At 41.6% G+C, this 21,785-nt stretch overlaps 2 protein-coding genes across 3 annotated transcripts in view; one reads left to right on the top strand and one right to left on the bottom strand.

The window, feature by feature from the left end:
- The window catches only part of ESRP1 (epithelial splicing regulatory protein 1), a 70,442-nt gene extending 60,500 nt beyond the window's left edge, over positions 1 to 9,942 (top strand). For both annotated transcript variants that reach the window (XM_068107951.2, XM_068107950.2), the window contains exons 14-15: positions 3,627 to 3,771; positions 8,374 to 9,942. In XM_068107951.2, coding sequence (XP_067964052.2) covers positions 3,627 to 3,771; positions 8,374 to 8,532 — 304 coding nt within the window. In that variant the 3' untranslated portion in view covers positions 8,533 to 9,942. The remainder of the gene's footprint in view (positions 1 to 3,626; positions 3,772 to 8,373) is intronic.
- A 1,611-nt stretch (positions 9,943 to 11,553) lies between these two features.
- The window catches only part of LOC144890779 (phosphoinositide 3-kinase regulatory subunit 4-like), a 66,815-nt gene continuing 56,583 nt past the window's right edge, over positions 11,554 to 21,785 (bottom strand). The window contains exon 8 of the mRNA XM_078772605.1: positions 11,554 to 12,442. Within this exon, the coding sequence (XP_078628731.1) occupies positions 12,272 to 12,442 (171 nt within the window). The 3' untranslated portion in view covers positions 11,554 to 12,271. The remainder of the gene's footprint in view (positions 12,443 to 21,785) is intronic.

The raw sequence follows: 21,785 nt of genomic DNA, 5'->3' as shown, positions 1-21,785 counted from the left end.
GTACCAGTCAGTGTTTTGCATATAAAGACCCAATGTCTGTCTGTTTTGCATACAAAGGGATTTTGATGAAGAACATGTAATGCAGATACATTTATTAATCTACAGGTCAGTGGAAATCTATCGCGGCAAAATATAAATATCAATGGCACGAAGAAGTGATTGGCAGCGTATTCTACGTTTTGATGTCTGCTGTATTTGGCTCTGAATCGATACCACATATTTGCAGGGCAATAACTTACAAATCAAGAGGTAGTGTTAAAACAACAGGAATTTAGTTAGGCCCCATCTTGGACAGTGTACAGTTTGGGTCACCACATCTGAGGAAGCATGTCGCTGCCATATAGATGGTACAGCATATAGTGACCAGATCGATTGCTGAGCTAGCTAGACTAAGCTATGAGGAGCAGCTAAAGGAGACAGGATTCTATTTACATGAGAAAGGAGGTGATTTGAATGATGTTTAAGATTATGAAGGGCAGAAACAAAATAAATGTCGATTTTTATTTTTAAACAAATGGACAGAGAAAGGATGAGGGCCGTAGGCTGAGAGTAAAGAAGGGGAGAGTTGGAATGGTAATCAGGCAAGAATCTTAATGTAATGGTAATCAGGTAATACCCCCCCCCCCCCCCCCCCCCCAAAACAGCCGAGTGACGCCCTCTGCCTGCGGCCACCTCCCCTCCTCTCAGTGAAATTTACATAATATGACCCAATGTCTGTCTGTTTTGCATTTCGTCCCAAATCACTGGTTGTGCAAAGTTGAAAATGGCACCATATTAATGGCCAAGGTACCAGGCAGTGCAGGATCAAAGAAAAAAAATTTGATTTGGCCGAAAACTTTTTTATTATTCACATCAATAAGTGCCCGAAGAAAGCGTGAACTAAGCTCCACTTCACTTGGCGACGTCACAAGATGCCGATTGGCTGTGCAAGGCTAGCTGTAGTGTTATTGGCTCCTGGCAAGTGGTAAAAATACACCCACTAACTGTTTCCCTGTTCTTGGAACTTCAATAAAAAAAATTAAAGCCATCAACAATGCAAAAAAGTGGGCTTGTGGCCCATGGGCTTGCTCGTAAATAGATAAACCTGCAGCTTCAATTCATGTCGTGTTGTTGGTGTCGGCATTATGGGCTCAATTGCTTCCTCTTGTGTCCAAGTTTTTGGTATAATCCATGCATGTTTTTTTTTTTTTGTATACACTAACATCAATCACAAATAAAAAAAAACGGACACACAAAACATACAATAAAGGGAGCGGGGAGACAAGATGGGGAGAGAGGGAAGCACACAAGTACAACAGCAGAGAACAGGGACATCGGAAGATCTGTAGAGGGAGAGGGCTTGAGGGGAGGAGGCATGGGAAGATGGGGGGGTGGGAGAGGTATAAAACACATGGACACTGCTATAACTTCCAGGATTTGAATTAACGGGTGTAGAAGATATCAAGGTTTTGGATGGGAGAAGATAAGAGTTGGTGGTGAACAGCTGTTTTAAAGACCTGGAGGGAGGAGTGGGATTGAAGGGAGTGAGGGAGTTTGTTCCAGAGGTGGCAGAAAAGAGGAATGAAAGAGTGAAGGTGAGCAGAGAGTCTTGATGTTGGCAGTTTAACCATCAGAGGGTTGCTGGCAGATCTTGTGCGACCTGTAGGAATATTTGGGGGACAGAGCACAGATAGAGCTGGGGGAGCAAGGCCGGAGAGGAGTCGGTAGAAGACAAAGACCAGTGATCCTTATTTTTGAAGTTGGGATGTTCAACTTGCTCTCACCCCCATTTTGCTCCATTTGTACAAAAAAAAAATCACACCAAATTTTATCCATGCTGATTAATATTTATTGGTTGCTCAGAGGTTGAAGTTTTCCTTTGTGGCTCACGTCGTCTCTGCATATTCTGAATATTCCAGAATGAATCATTTTTTAAGCCAAAAAAGTAAATCAGAAGAAGAATTCTCAATCCTAATTTAACAGCAGCTTGATCCAAGTTGATTGACAGAAAAGCAACCTTTGTCATTGCCATCACAGGTCAAAGCCTCGGTCATGATGTGGAGTTAATCATCAACCGTTCCTCAATTCAAAGAGTTTGACATCACTTCCTCGAATAATTTGCCAAAAACTTAAAGGAACAGTTCTAGCCAACAGCCTTGTTCACCAACACTTGAAGTTCACTGGGATGGCAAGCTCCTTGATGACTTTACAGGGAAAGAACATTTTTGTTGTTCGAGTCTACTTTTGGGCATGGTTCACTCCTGTTCATGGCATTTATGATCCATGCAATGACCTTAACTTCCTACAACATCTTGTATGAGAAGGTGAATGCTGCTATCATAAAGAACAGAAACAATTCCTCAAAATTGTGCAGGACCATATAAGCCACAACCCAAACGGTAAAAAAAGGAAACTGCCAATGCAAAAGTGATTAACCATTCTGTATGATTGTGTGAGTGCCCTGGCTCATGGCTACCCACTGCACAGCTGCCCAGGCACAGCTGATACACATGGCCTGCCTCACCCCTTTCGCCCCACCGTTTTGCATCGCATGGATGCTGTGCAGTGCAGGGTTTGAAGGACCATGCGAGGCAGTGCTGCTGACCTGAACTGGGAATCCTGATCTGGGTGAGGCATATGGGCAAGAAAATAAAAAGTAAATTCTGATGGAGGGGAAAAGGGTGTTGGTGTTGTAGTGGTGGTGATGGTGGTGGCTACCGTGGCTGTTGTGCCATTGAATTGCCTATGCCCTAATCGACGAACAACAAACTTCACTATACAGGTGCTGCATAACAAAATGTGTGATTACATTCCCTTTTGAGAGAAGTTGGTGAGAAATGTGATGTCTTTGACTCGAGTAGTTAGTATGTGCATACGATGTCTGTGGAGGGGGCAACAAGATGAAGAGGGAATATAAAACAAAGAAGGGAGTAAGGAGAAGGACTGCAGGAAAAGGGAAGAGCAACTTAGTAAGAAGCTTGACGGCAGATAGACGAGGTGTAACAGATGAAGTAAAACAAATGATGGATAACGGTAAGGCTAAAAGGACCAAATCATGTAATATGAAGATCAGTCATTATACATGATGTTCCTCTACAGTGTGTGAATGCACACTTTCCATCTAAAGTTGGGGCTGATGGAAGAGTGAACATGGAACAGAACAGCAATGACACGGTGGAGAGAGAGGGAATACACCAAGAGTCCAGTAGAGGGACATAACAGGATGCAAGAGGGCAACAATGCTCGCTACAAGCTCAAGCGCAAGTAAGGGGCTGAAAGAACAGGAATGGGGATGGAGAGGATGGAAGGACATATCAGTATGACCACACTTTATTCAATATAAGTGCAAGAATAACGATTTTGCAAAGAGAAAACGGTTATAGGAAGGAATGAGAGGTGGAATTGAAGATCCGAATGAGAGGTGAAAAGGTGGAAGGTAGATTCCGACAGAGTTGAAGATCATATAATTTGGCAAAAATTAACTGTGTGCATTTACATTTTATCTGATAGAACTCAATTAAAAAATGTTTTCTGGAGTATTTATGGTTGTCACAAATGGAGCATCTTTTTCTCTAACAACTACTTTTCTCGACATGGCATTTTGATATGCAAAATTAACTTTATGCATCGCTTTTATTACTTTTCAGTCCCGTGATGCCTCCTATGGCAGTCGGATATATCCCGACTCCAACTTCAGCCATAGCTGCTCAACCAGGAGCAATGATGCGAATGCCAGCCATACCTTATAATTCTGGCATGAAGGAGATCCTGAACTTTGTTCAGGGGTATCAGGTATGTTGAAATCATTAAATGTGGCATTTCCTGAAATAAATCAATTCTGGTGTTCTGCCTGAAGGTAGGTTCAGTGCAGCTTAGGCAATTTATTGGTAATGATTGAAGTGGGTGGTTTGCCATTGCCTTACTACTATATATATATATATATATATATATATATATATATATATATATATATATATATATATATATATATATATACAGACTTGGCATTTAATATGGAATATATTTTTTGTGGGGGTGAACTTACTTTTCAAGATGTCTTAGAACCAAAAGTTCATTGGAATTATGTTGAAATTATTCTAGATTTTGTTAATGTGACCTTTAAAAGAAACAAAAACCACATTTGACATTTCAAAACAAATAAATTGATCCTTGAAAGTGATGGAAACTGATATCGAACTCAATTCATGGACAGTACTGTTAAACTTCTGTACGTTTTCCAGAAGTATCTCTTTATTTTGCACATTAGCCAATTTTTTTTTAAACAAAAACAAAAGTTAAATTACGACTGGTATTACGGACAGTAAAATTACAGTTCAGTACTTCGTGTAACCCCCACGAGCATTCAGGAGAGCACGTACACGTCGAGGCATGCTGTTCACGAGATTTGCCAAGGTTTGGACAGGAATCGCTTGCCATGCAGTGACAATAGTCTGCTGCAATTCACGCACAGAGGTCGGCTGCTGGTCCAAGTTGTCGATTTGACGCGTTAATTCTGCCCACAAGTTCTCTATCGGATTCATATCCGGGTACATGGCAGGCCACTCCATATGCTCTACACCACGGTCAGCAAGAAAGTGTTGGATCATGCGAGCACGATGAGGCCGTGCATTGTCATCTTGGAAGACAAAGTTTCCTCGAAAGGCTGCACGAGCAAATGGAAGCAATGTTTCTTCCAGAATGACCCTGTACTTGAACTGGTTCAGGTTTCCATTCAGAACAACCAGGTCAGTTTTGCCCCCTGCATGAAAGGCAGCCCAAACGGTCACCCCACCACCTCCAGCTTGGACTCTTGGCACTATACAATCTTCGTTGTGGGCTTCATGCACTTGTCTGCGCACTCGGACGCCGCCATCTTGACGATAGACCAGAAATCTAGACTCGTCACTGAAGGTCACGTGACTCCAGTGTCCTGGCTGCCATTGACGGTGCTCTCTGGCCCACTGCAATTGGCGCTGGCTGTGTTGTCTGGTCAGGCGTGGCTTTCTCGGGATGCCTGGCACGATAGCCTGCTTGAACCAGTCGTTGGTTGACTCGCCTTCTGGATACAGGCACATTTGTCAGTTGCTGCCACTCAGCCCTAAGCCGATTAGCTGACTTGGTTCGGCCATTGCAGACTAACCGGTGCAGCTGGCGATCATCCCTCCTTGTGTTTCTGTGGGGATGTCCTGGCCTCAGTGTTGGAGTAGGGACACCCCTCTGAGCATTTCGTTTCAGGATTTTGACACCTGACCTTGAGTGATGCCATACTGCCGAGCAATAGCACGCTGTTTCATGCCAGAATTTCGTAAAGCCACCGCTCCATGACAAACAGCATTGTCAAGTTGACGGACCATCTCCAGAAGAAGCGGCAGTAACTTTTGTATACGACCAGCAGTTGTTTTCCACTGATACAGAACGCAACAACCCTTATATACCCGATTGTGAAGCCAATCGTCAAATGTACCTGTCCTTACATTTTGTCACGCCACCTGTGATATAATCCTGTTATTGACTTCTTGCTGCGAAAGACAATCAGTGACATGGTTCTTTCAACAAAGACATCACCGAAGGGTAAAAGAAACTCACCAGATTGATATACTGAGTTCAGAAAGTAAACCCAAGTCAAGAAAAAAAATGTATTCCATATTAAATGCCAAGTCTGTGTGTGTATATATATATATATGTATATATATATATATATATATGTATATATGTATATATGTATATATATATATATATATGTATATATATATATATATATATGTATATATGTATATATGTATATATATATATATATATGTATATATATATATATATGTATATATATATATATGTATATATATATATATGTATATGTATATATATGTATATATATACATATATATATATGTATATATATATGTATATATATACATATATATATATGTATATATATATGTATATATATGTATATATATACATATATATATATATATATATATATATATATATATATATAATATATTTTTTTTTAAATAAAAAAATAAAAAATATGTGTGTACTGTAGTGTGTATATGTGTGTGTACTTCCTGCCCAAATAATCCCAGACAGCATCTATGATAAGGTCAGGACTTTGAGGGGACCATTCTAAGTTGTAGGTTTCCTGACTATTTGTAAATATGTTTTAGTTGCAGTGTGGTCGGGAACAAAGTTTTTGGAAATCAACCTCCTTCCTGACAGGATACTATGGTGGATTAGCATCTGCTTGTACTTCTCACCATTAATTGTTCTTTCAATTCTCACCAAATCACTAATGCCAGCAGCAGAAATAAATCCCTAAACCTGAAGAGAGCCTCTGCCATGCTTCACAGTAGGCTATAGACACATATCTTTGTACTTCTCACCAACCCTCCTTCTGACATACTTTCTTCTTCGTTCAAAACATTTCAAACTTTGATTCGTCATGCCAAAGTACTTTTCCCCACTAATTAGCATCCCAACTCTGACATTCTTGGGCATATTTCAGTCTCTTGGCCTTGGTACCTTTATGTAGAAAGGGCTCTATGAGAGCAACACACCCATGGAAACCACTTTTGATAAGAGACCTTCTGACCTGACAGTAAATGAGTCCACTTGAACCCTTGATGTCTGTGCCAGTTCTTCTGTAATTTCAGCACTTGATTTTTTTTTCTTTCTATTAAGGAACTTGTCTAAGCAGTGCGCATCTGTGCTGAGTTTATTTGGCCTTCCAATCCATTTTATATCTTTAACTTATCGGGTCTCCTTGTGCTTTTGTATTGTTGCTTGAATGCCACAGCTGGAAATACATGCTTTGTGGGATATTTCGCTCTTGGAATTGCCTTATTGGTGTAAAACTATTATTTGAGTCTCGTCAGGCTTATCTTGTGCTTGGTGTGAGTTCATATTACCTGCAAGAGAGAAATTGGTTTTAACAATGTGGTGGGCCTAAGACTTTTGGAAGGCTGACAGGATGGTTTCGCTAGAGGTATGCACACTCACCTCGAAGGTGTCTAGCTTGCTTTTGAATGCTGGTTCAACTATAAACGGTCGGTCATCCCGGTGTTTCGAAGGCAGGGCGATTCATCAATGTGTGTGCCATCCCTCGGATAGACGTTAAATTGGGCTAATGCCTGTCAGCATTAGTTGGTGGAAGACGTAGATCCCTGGTGTCCATCACAAAGTGCAGGCGAGCTATCGCCGGAATCCTGAACATATTTTTGCCATAACTATTGCTGGGAAGGCAATGATGAACAACAACAACAACAACATGCATTTTAAAGGCCATTTTCCCTACTAGAGCGGGGGTTAGCCTTGCGGTCCCCATGACAATCTTCTCCATTTTGCACTATTTTCTGCATCTCTCCTTAACCCCCTTGCCCACATTTCTTCTTCCACCATCTTTAGCCAAGTCTTTCTCGGTCTTCCCCGTCCTCTACTTCCTTCTACATTCATTTCCATCACTCTTCTCAACCAGTCACTTTCATTCTTCCTCAACACATGACCAAACCATCTCAACCTGTTCCTCTTCACAGCATCAATCACAGGCTCTATTCCCATCATCTTTCGCAATTCATCATTTGTCTTCCTCTCTCTCAACGATACTCCGCACATCCGTCGAACCATTCGCATTTCTACCCTTTCCAGCCTTCGTTGCTGCTCTACGTTCATTACCCATGTCTCGCTCCCATTAATCATAACACTTCTCACACATGCATCATACACCTTTCCCTTCAGCTTCAACGACACTCCCCTTCTCATCAGCACGCCACTCAGTTCCCGAAACTTCTTCCATGCACATCTCACTCGAGCAACCGTTGCCGAGTCTGATCCACCTTCTCCATTCAATTCATCAATGATGAACCACCCAGCATAACCCATGCCAAGAAATTGCTCCAGCAGCACCGACACACTGTAATAGAGTACATAGCACATCAAGTTCTGAAAATACTTTTGGATTATTTGGACAGGAAGAAAAACGAAAAACAACCAAAATCAAAGGACAAATTATGGGAAACTGCAGAATTCAAGGAACAACTTCCCAATTGAATTCCTCCAGAAATTGCAGGAAAGCGTTCTAAAACGAATTTCTTCGTTTTTGCCTGAAAAAGGTGGTGACACCAAATATTGAAATTTCATGCATTAGTATCACGAGCTGAACTGGTTAATGTTACGACAGGCACTTAAGTTCAGTGATAGTTGCATTATTTAATTAGTTTCAAATTAAATTATTTTGTGTGCACATGTATCCTTAGTTGAATTCTAGCTTCAGTCCCCCCTCCACTTCTATTTCATATTTTTCTCATGAATTTTATTTAAGCTACTACTTTCAATCAGTAAAACAGTACAAGGATTTTCCATAAGTTTAAAGTGGAATTTTTTATTCTTGACCCACAGGTTCCTCCAGAATCAATGCTGCTGCTTTCAGATTTCCCACCACAATCAGCTGGAGATGGTCTCATTCCATTCCCCCCTTTGCAGGCCTCGCTCCCTGCTATCACTGACAAAGCAGGAACCCACATGGGACACCATGATGTAGATTTGTATCTGGTATAGATAAGTACAAACCTACTTTGCGGCTCCAATGGCCACTCCACATTCAACCTACCTCTTCCATTCATGTCCCCAACAACCCACTCTCCTCTTCGACCTCATTTATTTTCAGCAAAGTGATTGTCCGCACTTGCTAAAGAGTTGGTTGTACGGAGTGGTTTCCAATTCCGTTTTCCTGGAGGACTCGTGCTGGAGTTACGGCAAAAAGTCATCGGAGCAACGTGGATCAAGCCCATGCCGAGGCAAATGATCCGAATGCACCACTTGAAACTTCACTGCTCAACGTCAATTTAGGATGCAATGACCACTGCAAAGACCAAAGCACTATGTTCTTTAAATGAAAAAAAAAATGTGAAAACAAGCCTAAGCTTGAAATGAAAGATTTCCATGGCGGCTTGATTTGCTCAGGATTACCTGGATTATCTAATTGTTCACATTGCTCCTTGAAAGCAAGCAAAATATTCCGATTGTGTCTTCTTCAGAGCAGTTTTTGTAAATATATATTTTTTCCATTCGTTTGTTGGTGATCCTTTTTTTATTGCCGACACCAAAACGAGGCTGTGCCCATGGATTAACCTCCACATTGCCAAGCCGGAGCACGTCGTGCTACGATGTACTGATAAATGTTATTTTTGTTTTTTGCAATAATGGGCCGTGCATAGTTAAAGTTAGACATGAACTGAACACAAGTAGTTTCGATTCCTGTCGCGTACATATACTGTATTTTAATGCAATGTGGACAAGCACACATTGACTTGATGCTTTGTAAAGTACAGTATTTTCAGCAGAAGCTCAGTGTAAATGCATGCCTTTATTTCCAATTGATGAACAGTCGTACATGTTCGTTCCACGATATTTATACTTTGTTTTAACCAGCCATTTTCACAATTTAAAAGTGTTTGCATTAAGAGCATGAGAACTAAATCTTGTTTTTCTTTTTTGCATGTTTGTTCTTTTTTTTATTTTAATTGTTTACATTTGTAGTGCGTTGTTTTTTTGTATCAGTTTTGCATGTTCACTCTCGTCTTAAACATCCAAATGTCACTTTCCTGATTTATATATATATATATACTGTACATATGAATCGGTCATAATGAAATTTAACTTGGAGATTTGAATCTACAGTTGAAAGTATCCCTCCTTCCCCCTGCCCTTCTCTACCCACCTTGCCCTACCCTCCCCAATTTCAATGATTAATTATTCATTGACATTTTGCCATCTTGAAGTGCAATAGCAGTGACGAACAGAAAATGTCTGTTGTACAATAGTCCTTTATGGTTTGTACACTAAAGTGCAAATGTCAATTCGCTATGTATAGAAAGCCATGTTTTTCAAATACATTTTAACCATAGCTATAAATACTCAATAAAACGTTTTCAGCAATAAGCCTGTTGCTGCTGTTGAAACCACCAACGCTTGCTCATGCGGAATTTCGAATTAAAAAATAGAATGTTTTAAAATAGTTTAAAGTTGCACAACGTTAAGTTGCACAATCCCATAGCCCTCTTTCATCCCCACATCCATCATTTTTCTAAGTTTCCCTGAACCCTATCTCTTGCCAATGACTCCATTCTCTGCCGTGACATTCCTCATCCTTCAGACAGGCAAGTTGCAGCATCTTCCCTCTCTTCAAATCTCAAAATCTGGTCAAAACACTTGGATTGTGTTTTTCAATCCTGACAAATCTCACACGCTCACTCTCTTTAAAAGGACCGGCTGGTCCGGCTGGTCTTCAAGCCGGCTGGTCTTAAAAAGGACCGGCAAAAGGAGCGGCTGGTCAAAAGGACCGGCACGGCCCATTCACTGCTATTGCACTCCTCACATCTACTTTCTCAACAACCCTTGAGGAAGTTCAGTCGTTCAAACTCTTGGGTCTCAGTCATGACTTCTCTTGGGCAAGCCACATTTCAAAGTTGACCTCCAAAGCCAGTTGCTGATTGGACATCCTCCGTCCAACAAAGTCCTTTCTTGGCACTTGAGCCCACCTACAAGGCTTTTATCTGCAGCTTTGAGCCTGGTGTTGGGCTAGCGGCTAGGGTGCCAGCTTAGGATCCAAGGATCCTGGGTTCGAATCCCGGTCGGTCGCTGAATTAACGCCAGGGGGGTTGACTCAGCCTGCCATCCTTCCGAGGTCGGCAAATTGAGTACCAGTTCACTGGTAATTCCCTGCTTGTCGTAAAAAGGCGACAAAAAGGGTTGGCGGAAGGAAGGGCATCCGGCCGTAAAACATTGCTTCAAAAAGGGGACCAAAAAACAACAACCACGGTCCCCGAAAAAGGCCAACCCCCGTTTTGCGGGGGAAAAAGGCCTCAAGGTTTTTTGGTTTTTTTTCAGTACTATTCTCTCCTCTGAGCTGGCTCTTCTTCCTCGCATCTTGCTCAGTTTATGCCAAAAAAAAAAAGGTTTTCAACATCAATGGAATCTTTCGCGATGAAGCTGAGTATATGGGCCTCTCACTTAACCAGCGCAGACAAGTCAAACTCTGTCATGCACCTCTGTTTTCTGGACTTGCACCCTCTGCCCTTTCTATGCTTTGTCTCCCTCCCACCACCACCACCCTGGTGTCTGAAGGGTGCATGTGGTCCACCATCGAAGCCCTTTTTAATGAAACTATATAATTCCAGGATCACTGCTCACCACTCATTTGTTCCTCTTTTTCTCCACCTGTGGAACCAACTTCCACACTCTTCAATCTCATTCTTCCCTCCAGGTCTTCAAAGACAGCTGTTCAACACCATCTGAAATCGTTCCCCGTCCAAAACAATATGTTCTACCCTCGTTAAGTTATGCCCTCCCCCAAATTTTGCTTCTGTATTTATCCTGTCCACCCCTTCCGTTCTCCCCTACCCATCATCATTACCTGTATCCGTTATTTGTCTATCGATCTATCCTCCCTCACCCCCACTATTGGCATTTCCCCATTCCCTTTCTGCTATTCCTTTCATTATTTTCATCCTAATACGTACTGTTACAGCTCTTCCATTGGCCTTGCCTCTAAACAAAAACAAAAAACCCCGCTGCAGGTGTGTTCCTCCTTGTTCTATTGTTCCTTTTATTCTGTTACATCCTGAGCCTTGACATTGTATTCAAGAAAAATAGGCAAGCTCTTCTGAACAAAATTATACAGCAATTGGTGAAACAAGGTTCATATGAATAAACGGTTACATTTTACTATAATACATGTTCACCATAGTTTGCAGTTGAGACAATTTTATTTCCACTTCAAGCTAATAATGGGAAACTATTCAACTTTCAAGTATGGTATCCTTGAGACAACATTTTCAACAAGTTTTCTTTCTCAAATACTGGAACACCATTGTAGTAGCAAGCTCAATATCTGTTTGAACATTCCCATTGTTTCACTCGTCCACTTTATTACCAAGCCTCATTTAGATTAAAAAAATATATAGATAAGGGAAAGGTATAACAGTTGCTGTGGATGAGCCACCGGCATTTGATAGTGGCATATAACATTATTTTTCAAATTTTTGTTACAAAAAAAAAATAAACAAAATATGTAATACATCCATCCCATTCTCATCAGGTAATCTTCAAATTTGTTCAAGTGAAAATTACAATTATTCAGAGGGTTGAAGCAAAATTTGAGTGAAAATGGAATGCAATGTGTGAAAAGCACATGAGGATTACAACCTCACCTGAACAATGAAACCACCACAATAATCCTTTGGAAAAATGCAGATGGTCTTAGATGCACTTTCTGTATCGCTAAACCATCGGCACATCACTTCCAAACTTTAACGACACCATCATGGGATGCACTCACAATGAAGGCCTGGCTGGTTTGAAAAGTTCCCACATCAGTGATGATGTCATGGTGCCCGACAGGTGGTGGTTCGGGGCCCCTCCTCGGTTTGTCTTCAGGAACTATATCTCGTGCTTTGCTGTGGATCTCCTGAATGGTGTTAAAGCAAAAATAACAAGAAAGAGCAATCAGATTGCAGACCCTCACCAGGATGTGTTTTCAGTGGTTTTTAAGGCTTTTGTGTTAAAACAAATATGGCGGCAGAGCCACGTGACCGATGACGTCATCATTTTTTTTTTCTTCAATTTATCTCGAGATTATGCTCAAGAAATTTCATCTTTATCGGATGAAGTTTTGTACTTGTCGAATTATGATGTCAAAATGGAGGCACCTATGACGTCATTAAAAAATATAACCACCTTTAGAGGCCATTTTTCCCCGCAAAGCGGGGGTTGGCCTTTTTCGGGAACCGTGGTTGTTGTTGTTTTTCGGTCCCCTTTTTGAAGCAATGTTTTACGGCCGGATGCCCTTCCTGACGCCAACCCTTTTTGCCGCCTTTAACGACAAACAGGGAATTACCAGTGAACTGGTACTCAATTAGCCGACCTCGGAAGGATGACAGGCTGAGTCAACCCCCCTGGCGTTAATTCAGCGATCGACCGGGATTCGAACCCAGGATCCTAGGGTTATTAACACCTATGACATCATTAACAGATGTTATTCCACATGGAGAGTTCTTTACAATGAGCCGTCTCAATTTTTTTTATTCAGCGCTTTCGGAGATATAAAGGTGCAAAGTTTTTCGGTTTTCGAAGATGGCGGCTGAACCACGTGACCTATGACGTCATAATTATCAAAAAAATTCTATTCTTCAGGTGGAGTTGCACATATGGTGAAAATTTCCTGTCAATCGGACAAACGGTTGCAGAGAAAAATCAGATTTATTCTGTGCAGACAAAAAACAAACAAACGGACTCGAATGCAATACCCTCTCCTCTGGCGAAGGTAATAAAGACCATTTAGTCGTCAGCACGTATGTGCACAAAAGGAAATATTCAACACCTTTGCTTTAAAACCAAAACACACTTCCAACTTATGCCTCATAATCAACTAAAATGCAGCAAAGGGGCTTGAAAGGCTGAGAGGGAACGAACCCAACAGGCACCACAAGAATAGGAAAAACTTGGTAAATATGTAAAAGTGCAGATGAGCAGAAGATGAAAGTTGGTGAGAATATAAAAGATTAGGAATAGGACTTGGGGATAATACGAAATGGTGATGGCTCACAAACAAAATAATTTAAACAAGCACACATTGAGAATTGCTTTGCAGTATATGTCCCCCTATGGTCGGTCCCAATGAATGTTCTTGTTCCAAGCACTCAGCAACTGTGAGCCATATACAGCAGGACAAATTGTTTTAGGTATGTACAGCTACAGAATAAGTTGAAGTTTTGGACTAGAACGACACTCATTAGACAGCATACCTGCACCAGCTGAACAGTTTACGTTTTGTATCCCAGGATAGACTCAAATCACAATACAGAATCGCATTTAATCAAAATCATCCGTTCACAAACTTTTTGAGACATCCTGATATGTATCGTTTTTGGCCCCATCACTCAATGGTGAAGAATCACTTTAAAATTTCTACTCTTCTTCACCTTTTTTTCAGGATGATCCTTCAGGATCTTCACCAAAATTGAATCGATTCTTCCTTATTACACACACAACCTGTCCACCAAGTTTCAACCAAAATCCATGCATAACTTTTTGAGATATCCTGCTAATATGTTGGCTTTAGCCCCATCACTCAATGGTGAAGAATGGAGAAGGTGGATCAGACCCGGCGACGGTTGCTAGAGTGAGATGTGCATGGAGGAAGTTTCGGGAACTGACGTGCTGACGAGGAGGGGAGTGTCGTTGAAGCTGAAGGGAAAGGTGTTTGCTGCATGTGTGAGAAGTGTTATGATTTATGGGAGTGAGACATGGGTAATGAACGTAGAGCAGCAACGAAGGCTGGAAAGGGTGGAAATGCGAATGGTTTGATGGATGTGCGGAGTATCGTTGAGAGAGAGGAAGACAAATGATGAATTGCGAAAGATGATGGGAATAGAGCCTGTGATTGATGCTGTGCAGAGGAACAGGTTGAGATGGTTTGGTCATGTGTTGAGGAAGGATGAAAGTGACTGGTTGAGAAGAGCGATGGAAATGAATGTAGAAGGAAGTAGAGGACGGGGAAGACCGAGAAAGACTTGGCTAAAGATGGTCGAAGAAGAAATGCGGGCAAGGGGGTTAACAAGGAGAGATGCAGAAAATAGGGCAAAATGGAGACGATTGTCATGGGGACCGCAAGGCTAACCCACGCTCTAGCAGGGAAAATGGCCTTAACATGCCTGTTGTTTGTTGTTGTACTCAATGGTGAAGAATCACTTAAAAATTTAAATAATCCTCATATCGGAATCCACATTCAGATCTTCACCAAAGTCGAATCCATTAGTCCTCGTCACACACCCAACCGGTCCACCAAGTTTCAACCAAATTTGTCCACAAATTTGAGATATCCTGCTGTGTATCGTTTTTGGCCCTATTCCCAATGGTGAAGAATCACTTTTAAAAAAATTGTAGCCGGATCTGAATCCTCACCAAAATCTAATCATTTCGTCCTTGTCACATACGCTACATCTCTGCCAAATTTCGTCCGAATCCGTAAACAAATTTTTGAGATACCTTGTTCACAAACAAACAGACAGGGGTGAAAACGTAATCTCCATCCACCTTTGGTGGTGGAGGTAAAGATTTCCACCAGCCAAAATTTGAACCTCTCTGTTTATAACAAACAGACTTATCCAGTCAACCAAACAGAATACTGAAACGATAACCTGGTGTGTAGTTTTGCACAGTAAAGCCATACATTTTTTAAATTGACGAAACACCCTGAAAGTCAAACTTCTTCTGTAATTTATCATGTTAAAGCATAGGGTGGAGGGGGGGGGGGGGGGGAGTCTGGAAAACTGACCCATATATAATATGTGATATCAAAGTCCAAAAAAGGACATAACTCCGTGGAAAATGGCGAAGCGCCCCAACACTCAAACTTGTTCTGTAACTTGTCATAACAAAATCATGTACCAAGTTTCAGTTGAATATGTTAAAGGTTATGGGGAAAAAAATCTGGAAAACCAGACGTGGGACGGACAGAAAGACAGAGAGCAAACTCCTGTGACAGACGGACAGACAAACTCCGGTGAAACTGGTAGGGGACTAATAAAAGAGAGAAGAACATGCTTGGACAGACTCATTGGCGTAAAAAGGTTCTCGTATTGAAACTTGGCAATTCTCTGGATGTGGACATGTCTGAACCTATAGAATCAACTGTTTGGCAAACTTCATTTAAATGTTGCATACGTGGCCAGGATACCCATTGTCAGGTCACGGCCATACAACATCCCCCCATCCTCCCACTTCCACCACCCACACCCTCTGAGGGTAGGGAGATTACTTGGAATTTTCACCGATACACGTGGCACAGTGCAAGTGCTTTAACCACTGACTCCTGCCAGAGGAAAGGGGTAATGAGGGCCAGGAAAGGATAATGCCAAGTTTGAAATGAAATCATCTAAGTCAGTGTATATCCATATGTGTACAGCTATGTTTATACATTTAAAAAACGATCACTTCTTTCGTACATGCAATTTTAACCAGTAGACATGGCACAGTGCACGTGATTCGTTGACATCATATTTTGCTTGCAGAGGGAGCAGGTATTACTCGTCTGACAAGAAATGCTTTACTTTGGGTTGGGTTCTGGCTGTGCAGGCTGAGACATGTGTGGCTTGTAAGAGTCATGGCAGAAATTGAGCTTTTCTTGAGTATGATCATTTGCTCTTGCCAATTAGTGGCACAAATTCAGCTTGCATTTCAAACAATTCATGTGTTTCGATTCGGAATTTTTTTCACTCATTAACAATGCCAATAACTTATACTAGACAGGACGTAAAACCTCAAAAGGCCCTTATATAAAATGCTTGAGGCATTTCTTGTTAAAAGTTGGTAACAAGTGTTTTTAACATAATTTGGGTATGCCGAATCCGAATCCGGTTGTTACCAAGCTGGCAAATGCTTTATTGTGGCTCAAAATCGCAATTCAAAATGGCCGCCAAAATGGCACATATTTGATGTGTCAAATTTTGTTATTTCATGCTTTAGGTTAAAACTATGTTAGCAGAGTAGGTATTTAGTCTTTTGAAAACACTTTCAGCATGGATAATTCAAACTAAGTTGATACCAAGCAAATACAAGCTGCTGGCACCCCGCCAGAGGACAAAATCCAAGATGGCCGCAGTAAAATTTGAAAAATGCATATATTTGGTTTCCCACTAGCCACAGATATGTTATTGGTGTCTGAATGTAGTACTTAAGGTTTAGAGTTAAAACAACTCATTAATCACAATACTGACTATTTCTACAACAGCAAACATATTGGATGATACCTGGAGTAGTGGTAGTTATACTGCCTCATTCATGTTATTGCTTTTCATAAGTTCTCTTTCAGATTATTGGAATCATTTTATGCTGGACGACAATCCGTGGACTTAGTTAAGGTGTTTAACATACTTAATCAGCGCAATGGCATTAGGTAAGATATACATGCTAACATATTGTTGTCTAAGCTACAGTTTAAATGTGTACACTCGGAGCGGCTTATTTAAGACTTAATTATAAGTATAGTATTATAACCTGTATATTTGAGAACATGCTTATTGGGTACGAGTGTTAACCATGGCTTATCTCTTTTCAGAAAAATGGACCCAGTGCTTAGTCTCAAGAGGCGATCTTCATCACCATCCCTGAGTCTCTGTATCATTTGTCAGAAGGACGACAAGGATGTGCACCAGGCTGGGAAGCAGGGTTTGCTGACACTCCGAGATGCTGTAACCGCACAAAGTAAACTCAGAGATGATAGCAACAGAGATGTTATTCATAGACTCGAAGTTGTGCTTCAGTCAACAGATGCAGAGTCAGTTGTGTGGCATACTCATTGCTACGCACAATTTCCTGACAAGGGAAAAATTCAGCGGTTGCACCAGCATCAGAAAACATCAGGATGTAGTGTGGACACAAATGGAGAACAAGCATCGAGCAGCAAAGAAACATGCATCTCTTCCAGATCAACACATATATTGCGAGGATCTGTCCTGGGTACTGACTGGGACAAATGCTTATTCTGTCAAACTGTGCATATAAAGCATAGATAGACTTGCATCTGTAACAACACAGAAAATGAGTGCGCAGATAATCGAGGCGGCACAGTTTGATAAAGTGTTACGTATTCGAGTTGCATGTGTCAACGATCTGATTGCGTCAGAAGGCAAATACCACCTTCAATGCTATATGAACTTTACGAGGTCCACACAAGCTATTCAAAGCATTAGTCACAGAACTGATCTAAACATGGCGTGGCTATGTTCAGAGCTGCAAGTCTCAGCTCAGAAAGGACATGTATTGGAACTACATGATGTTTTCAATCGGTACTGCTGCCTGACCAAGGATGCAAACATTGAGATTCCACCATCGTTTCTCAGCCGCAGGGCTTCTTTCACAGAAAAGCTAAAACATCATTTGACGGAGATCTACGAGTTCATCCCTATGCTAGATAGGGCACCCTCGGGAAACAAAACGCTTCTCGTTCCCACAAAATATCGCCATATTCCCATTTCACAGATGGAAGATCAAGACAACGACGAACTATTCACGCCAGTCCATCAACCTGGAGATGACATTTTCCTTTCATTAGTCCACGTAGCCCTTAAGATTAGAGGAGACCTCGTGTCACAGCCAGGCCACAAAGGATTCAACGTCAGTGAAGATGATGCAGCTGCATGTATACCAGATTCCCTACATATGTTCCTTCGTCTTCTGTTTGAAGGCCAGTCAGCTCTTGATGGTGACACTGATGAAAATGACGACGAAGTACTTGAGGCAAAAGTTCGGTCAAACGTCCTAAACATTGCACAAGATATTGTATTTGCAGTCAGCCATGGGAAAAAGTGGACCCCAAAGCACATTGGACTTGGAAGTACATTGCACCAGGCAACGAGGTCCAAACATCTGGTGCAACTGTTTAATAATGCAGGTCATGTCTTCAGCTACGATTCCATCCTACAAGTGGATAATGCTCTGGCAGAGCATACCATCAAGAACATGGATACTGAAAAGGGTGCAGTCATTCCCCCTAATTTGACACCGGGAAAATTTGTACATTTTTCCACAGATAACATTGACATCAATGATTCATCGATGGATGGAAAGAACACGTTCCATGCCACTCAGATGGCTGTGTGGCAACGAGGTCCTGCTCCAGACTTCAACTTCCATGATCTTGTACCATCGAAGCATAAATCACTTTCAGTGCCAGATGCCATGAATAACATAATAGAAGCCAATGTCAGGGAAACACAACGTACACCAGCGTTTACTGCGGAAATCCAGCCAGAATGGTACACCGAAGTTGAACATGAAAACGCATCAGCGCAACTGGCGCGAGCTACAGATATGTCTTTCTTCATGAAACGGCAAAATGAAAATCCACAGTTGGGATGGACGCAACACAATCAGTTTTACAGCACGACGGATCCAGAAATGACAACGATTGGCTACTTACCAATTATTCAAGCCCCGGCGCATGAGCTTGACACTCTTACTACGGTCATAAAACGCTGCATGCACATCAGCTCAAAGCTAGGTCAAAAGTATGTAGTACTCACGGTAGACCAAGCATTGTATTGCAAATTACTGGAGTTGAAATCTGCGATACCGGAGTTCAAGGAAGTTCTCATCCCTCGCCTTGGTGGTCTTCATATCTCCTTGAACTTTCTCAAAGCTATTGGCCAGCACATGCAGTCGTCTGGGTTAGCAGATATCTGATCCGAGAGTGGAATTATGGGACCGTCCACCACAGAACACTGTATGGCAGGCAAGTCATATTCTAGAGGAATGCGAGCTCACAAACTAACATTGCAGGCACTTTGGCAAGTGCTTCTACCACAACTTACAAGCTACCTTGAGGAGCATGACGAGCAGCTGAAAAATGAACTGGACAATGCGTCAGATTCGAATGATGATCTTACCGCAATCATTGGATTTTGATTGGATTTTGTCCTCTGGCGGGGTGCCAGCAGCTTGTATTTGCTTGGTATCAACTTAGTTTGAATTATCCATGCTGAAAGTGTTTTCAAAAGACCAAATACCTACTCTGCTAACATAGTTTTAACCTAAAGCATGAAATAACAAAATTTGACACATCAAATATGTGCGATTTTGGCGGCCATTTTGAATTGCGATTTTGAGCCACTATAAAGCATTTGCCAGTTTGGTAACAACCGGATTCGGATTCAGCATACCCAAATTATGTTAGAAACACTTGTTACCAACTTTTAACAAGAAATGCCTCAAGGAGTTACAAATGCTGACTTTTCCTCCTGTCTATACCTCACAATGGACAGAATAACCAGACAAGGGATGGAGGGTGGAGGAGCCTGTTTATCATCAGCGACTTGGGCTTAAATGTAGGTTTGTAAGGGCTCAAGTATTTTATGAACTATAAGGTGATAAGAGTATGTTTATCGCCATGGAAAAATGAGGTGTGTATGAAGTATCGAGCATTCACACTTTGTCAAAGCAAAATAAAATACAAAAACGAGATAGAACAAGCAATCAAAGATTGTATACCCTCACCTGGACTTTTGTGGTTTTATCGTATATATTTTATAGATGTACTCACATTGTAATTGTACCGTGCATACTTCAAAGATGTAGAGCACTCACATTCGAATTGTACATACTTTGTAGACATTTATGGAGGACCCCCTTGGATATAACCCCGACACACACATACATCCAACCCCCCTCCTCCACATGCACACCCCAACCCCTCCCCATGCTAAGTGTACATACTTTATCCAGTCGTGGCCAAAAATATCGGCACCCTTGCACTTTTTTAAAATAATGCGCCATTTCTTCCAGAAAATTGTTAAAATTAAAAAATATTTTGGTATCCACTTATGTATTTCTTTAGTTTGCAGTGGAACAAAAAAAAAAAAAAAAAAAAAAAAAAAAAGCTGAAAAAATTACTAAATCTTAGCTTATTCCACACAGAAATCCAAAAATGGCCCAGACAATATTGGCACCTTTTAGAAGTTGTTCGAAATTATTTTACTTTGGAATTGAACTCACCTGTGGTGAGGAAGGGTGTCGGAGTGAACTCCATTCAATGTACAATGTGCGCTGAGTGGGTTCATCAAAAATGTAGTGGTCTGAGAGGGTCATTAACCAGTGTGGCAGCTACATTCAAATGTAAGGTGTGCACAGAGGGAGCTGCAGATGGAGGAAATGTTGAGTTGGATCTTGGAGACGGCGTGAAGCTGGAAGGTGTGAAAACATTTTGCTACCCCAGAGACATGCTGAATGGAGAAGGTGGATCAGACTCGGCAACGGTTGCTGGAGTGAGATGTGCATGGAAGAAGTTTCGGGAACTGAGTGGCGTGCTGATGAGGAGGGGGTGTCGTTGAAGCTGAAGGGAAAGGTGTGTGCTGCATGCGTGAGAAGTGTTATGATTTATGGGAGCGAGACATGGGTCATGAATGCAGAGCAGTAACGAAGGCTGGAAAGGGTGGAAATGTGAATGGTTCGGTGGATGTGCGGAGTATCGTTGAGAGAGAGGAAGACAAATAATGAATTGCGAAAGATGATGGGAATAGAGCCTGTGATTGATGTTGTGAAGAGGAACAGGTTGAGATGGTTTGATCATGTGTTGAGGAACAATGAAAGTGACTGGTTGAGAAGAGCGATGGAAATGAATGTAGAAGGAAGTCGAGGACGGGGAAGACTGAGAAAGACTTGGCTAAAGATGGTGGAAGAAGAAATGCGGGCAAGGGTGTTAACAAGGAGAGATGCAGAAAATAGGGCAAAATGGAGAAGATTGTCATGGTGACCGCAAGGCTAACCCCCGCTCTAGCAGGGAAAATGGCCTTTAAAATGCATGTTGTTGTTGTTGTGGTGAATTGCAAGTGCCTGCAATATAAAAATCACTCATTCAAGCAGTTTGAATGGAGAGAAGGAGTCATTCTGCTGTTTTGTGTCACTGTGTGTACCACAATGAGCATGGAGAAAAGAAATAGCACCAGGGAATTGTCTGAGGAGGTCAGACACAATAATATAGCCAAGCATGGACAATCTCAAGGCTACAAGTCCATCTCCAGAGACCTTGATGTTCTTGTGTCCACCGTACGCAATGTTATCAGGAAGTTTAAGGCCTATGGCACTGTAGCCGACCTCCCTGGATGTGGCCGCAAGAGAAAACTTGATCAAAGATTGCAGCGAAGGATTGTTGGAATGGTGGAGAAATCACCTCGATCAACTGCCAAACAGAATTCAAGCTGACCTTCAGACACAAGGTACAACAGTTTCAACTCGCATCATCCGTCGCCAGCTCA

The sequence above is a fragment of the Myxine glutinosa genome, chromosome 2 (assembly GCF_964187855.1).
Source record: "Myxine glutinosa chromosome 2, kmMyxGlut1.1, whole genome shotgun sequence".
In the NCBI taxonomy this organism is placed as follows: domain Eukaryota; kingdom Metazoa; phylum Chordata; class Myxini; order Myxiniformes; family Myxinidae; genus Myxine; species Myxine glutinosa.
Note: the sequence above shows the minus strand (reverse complement) of the source record. Positions and strands in the feature narration are given on the sequence as shown.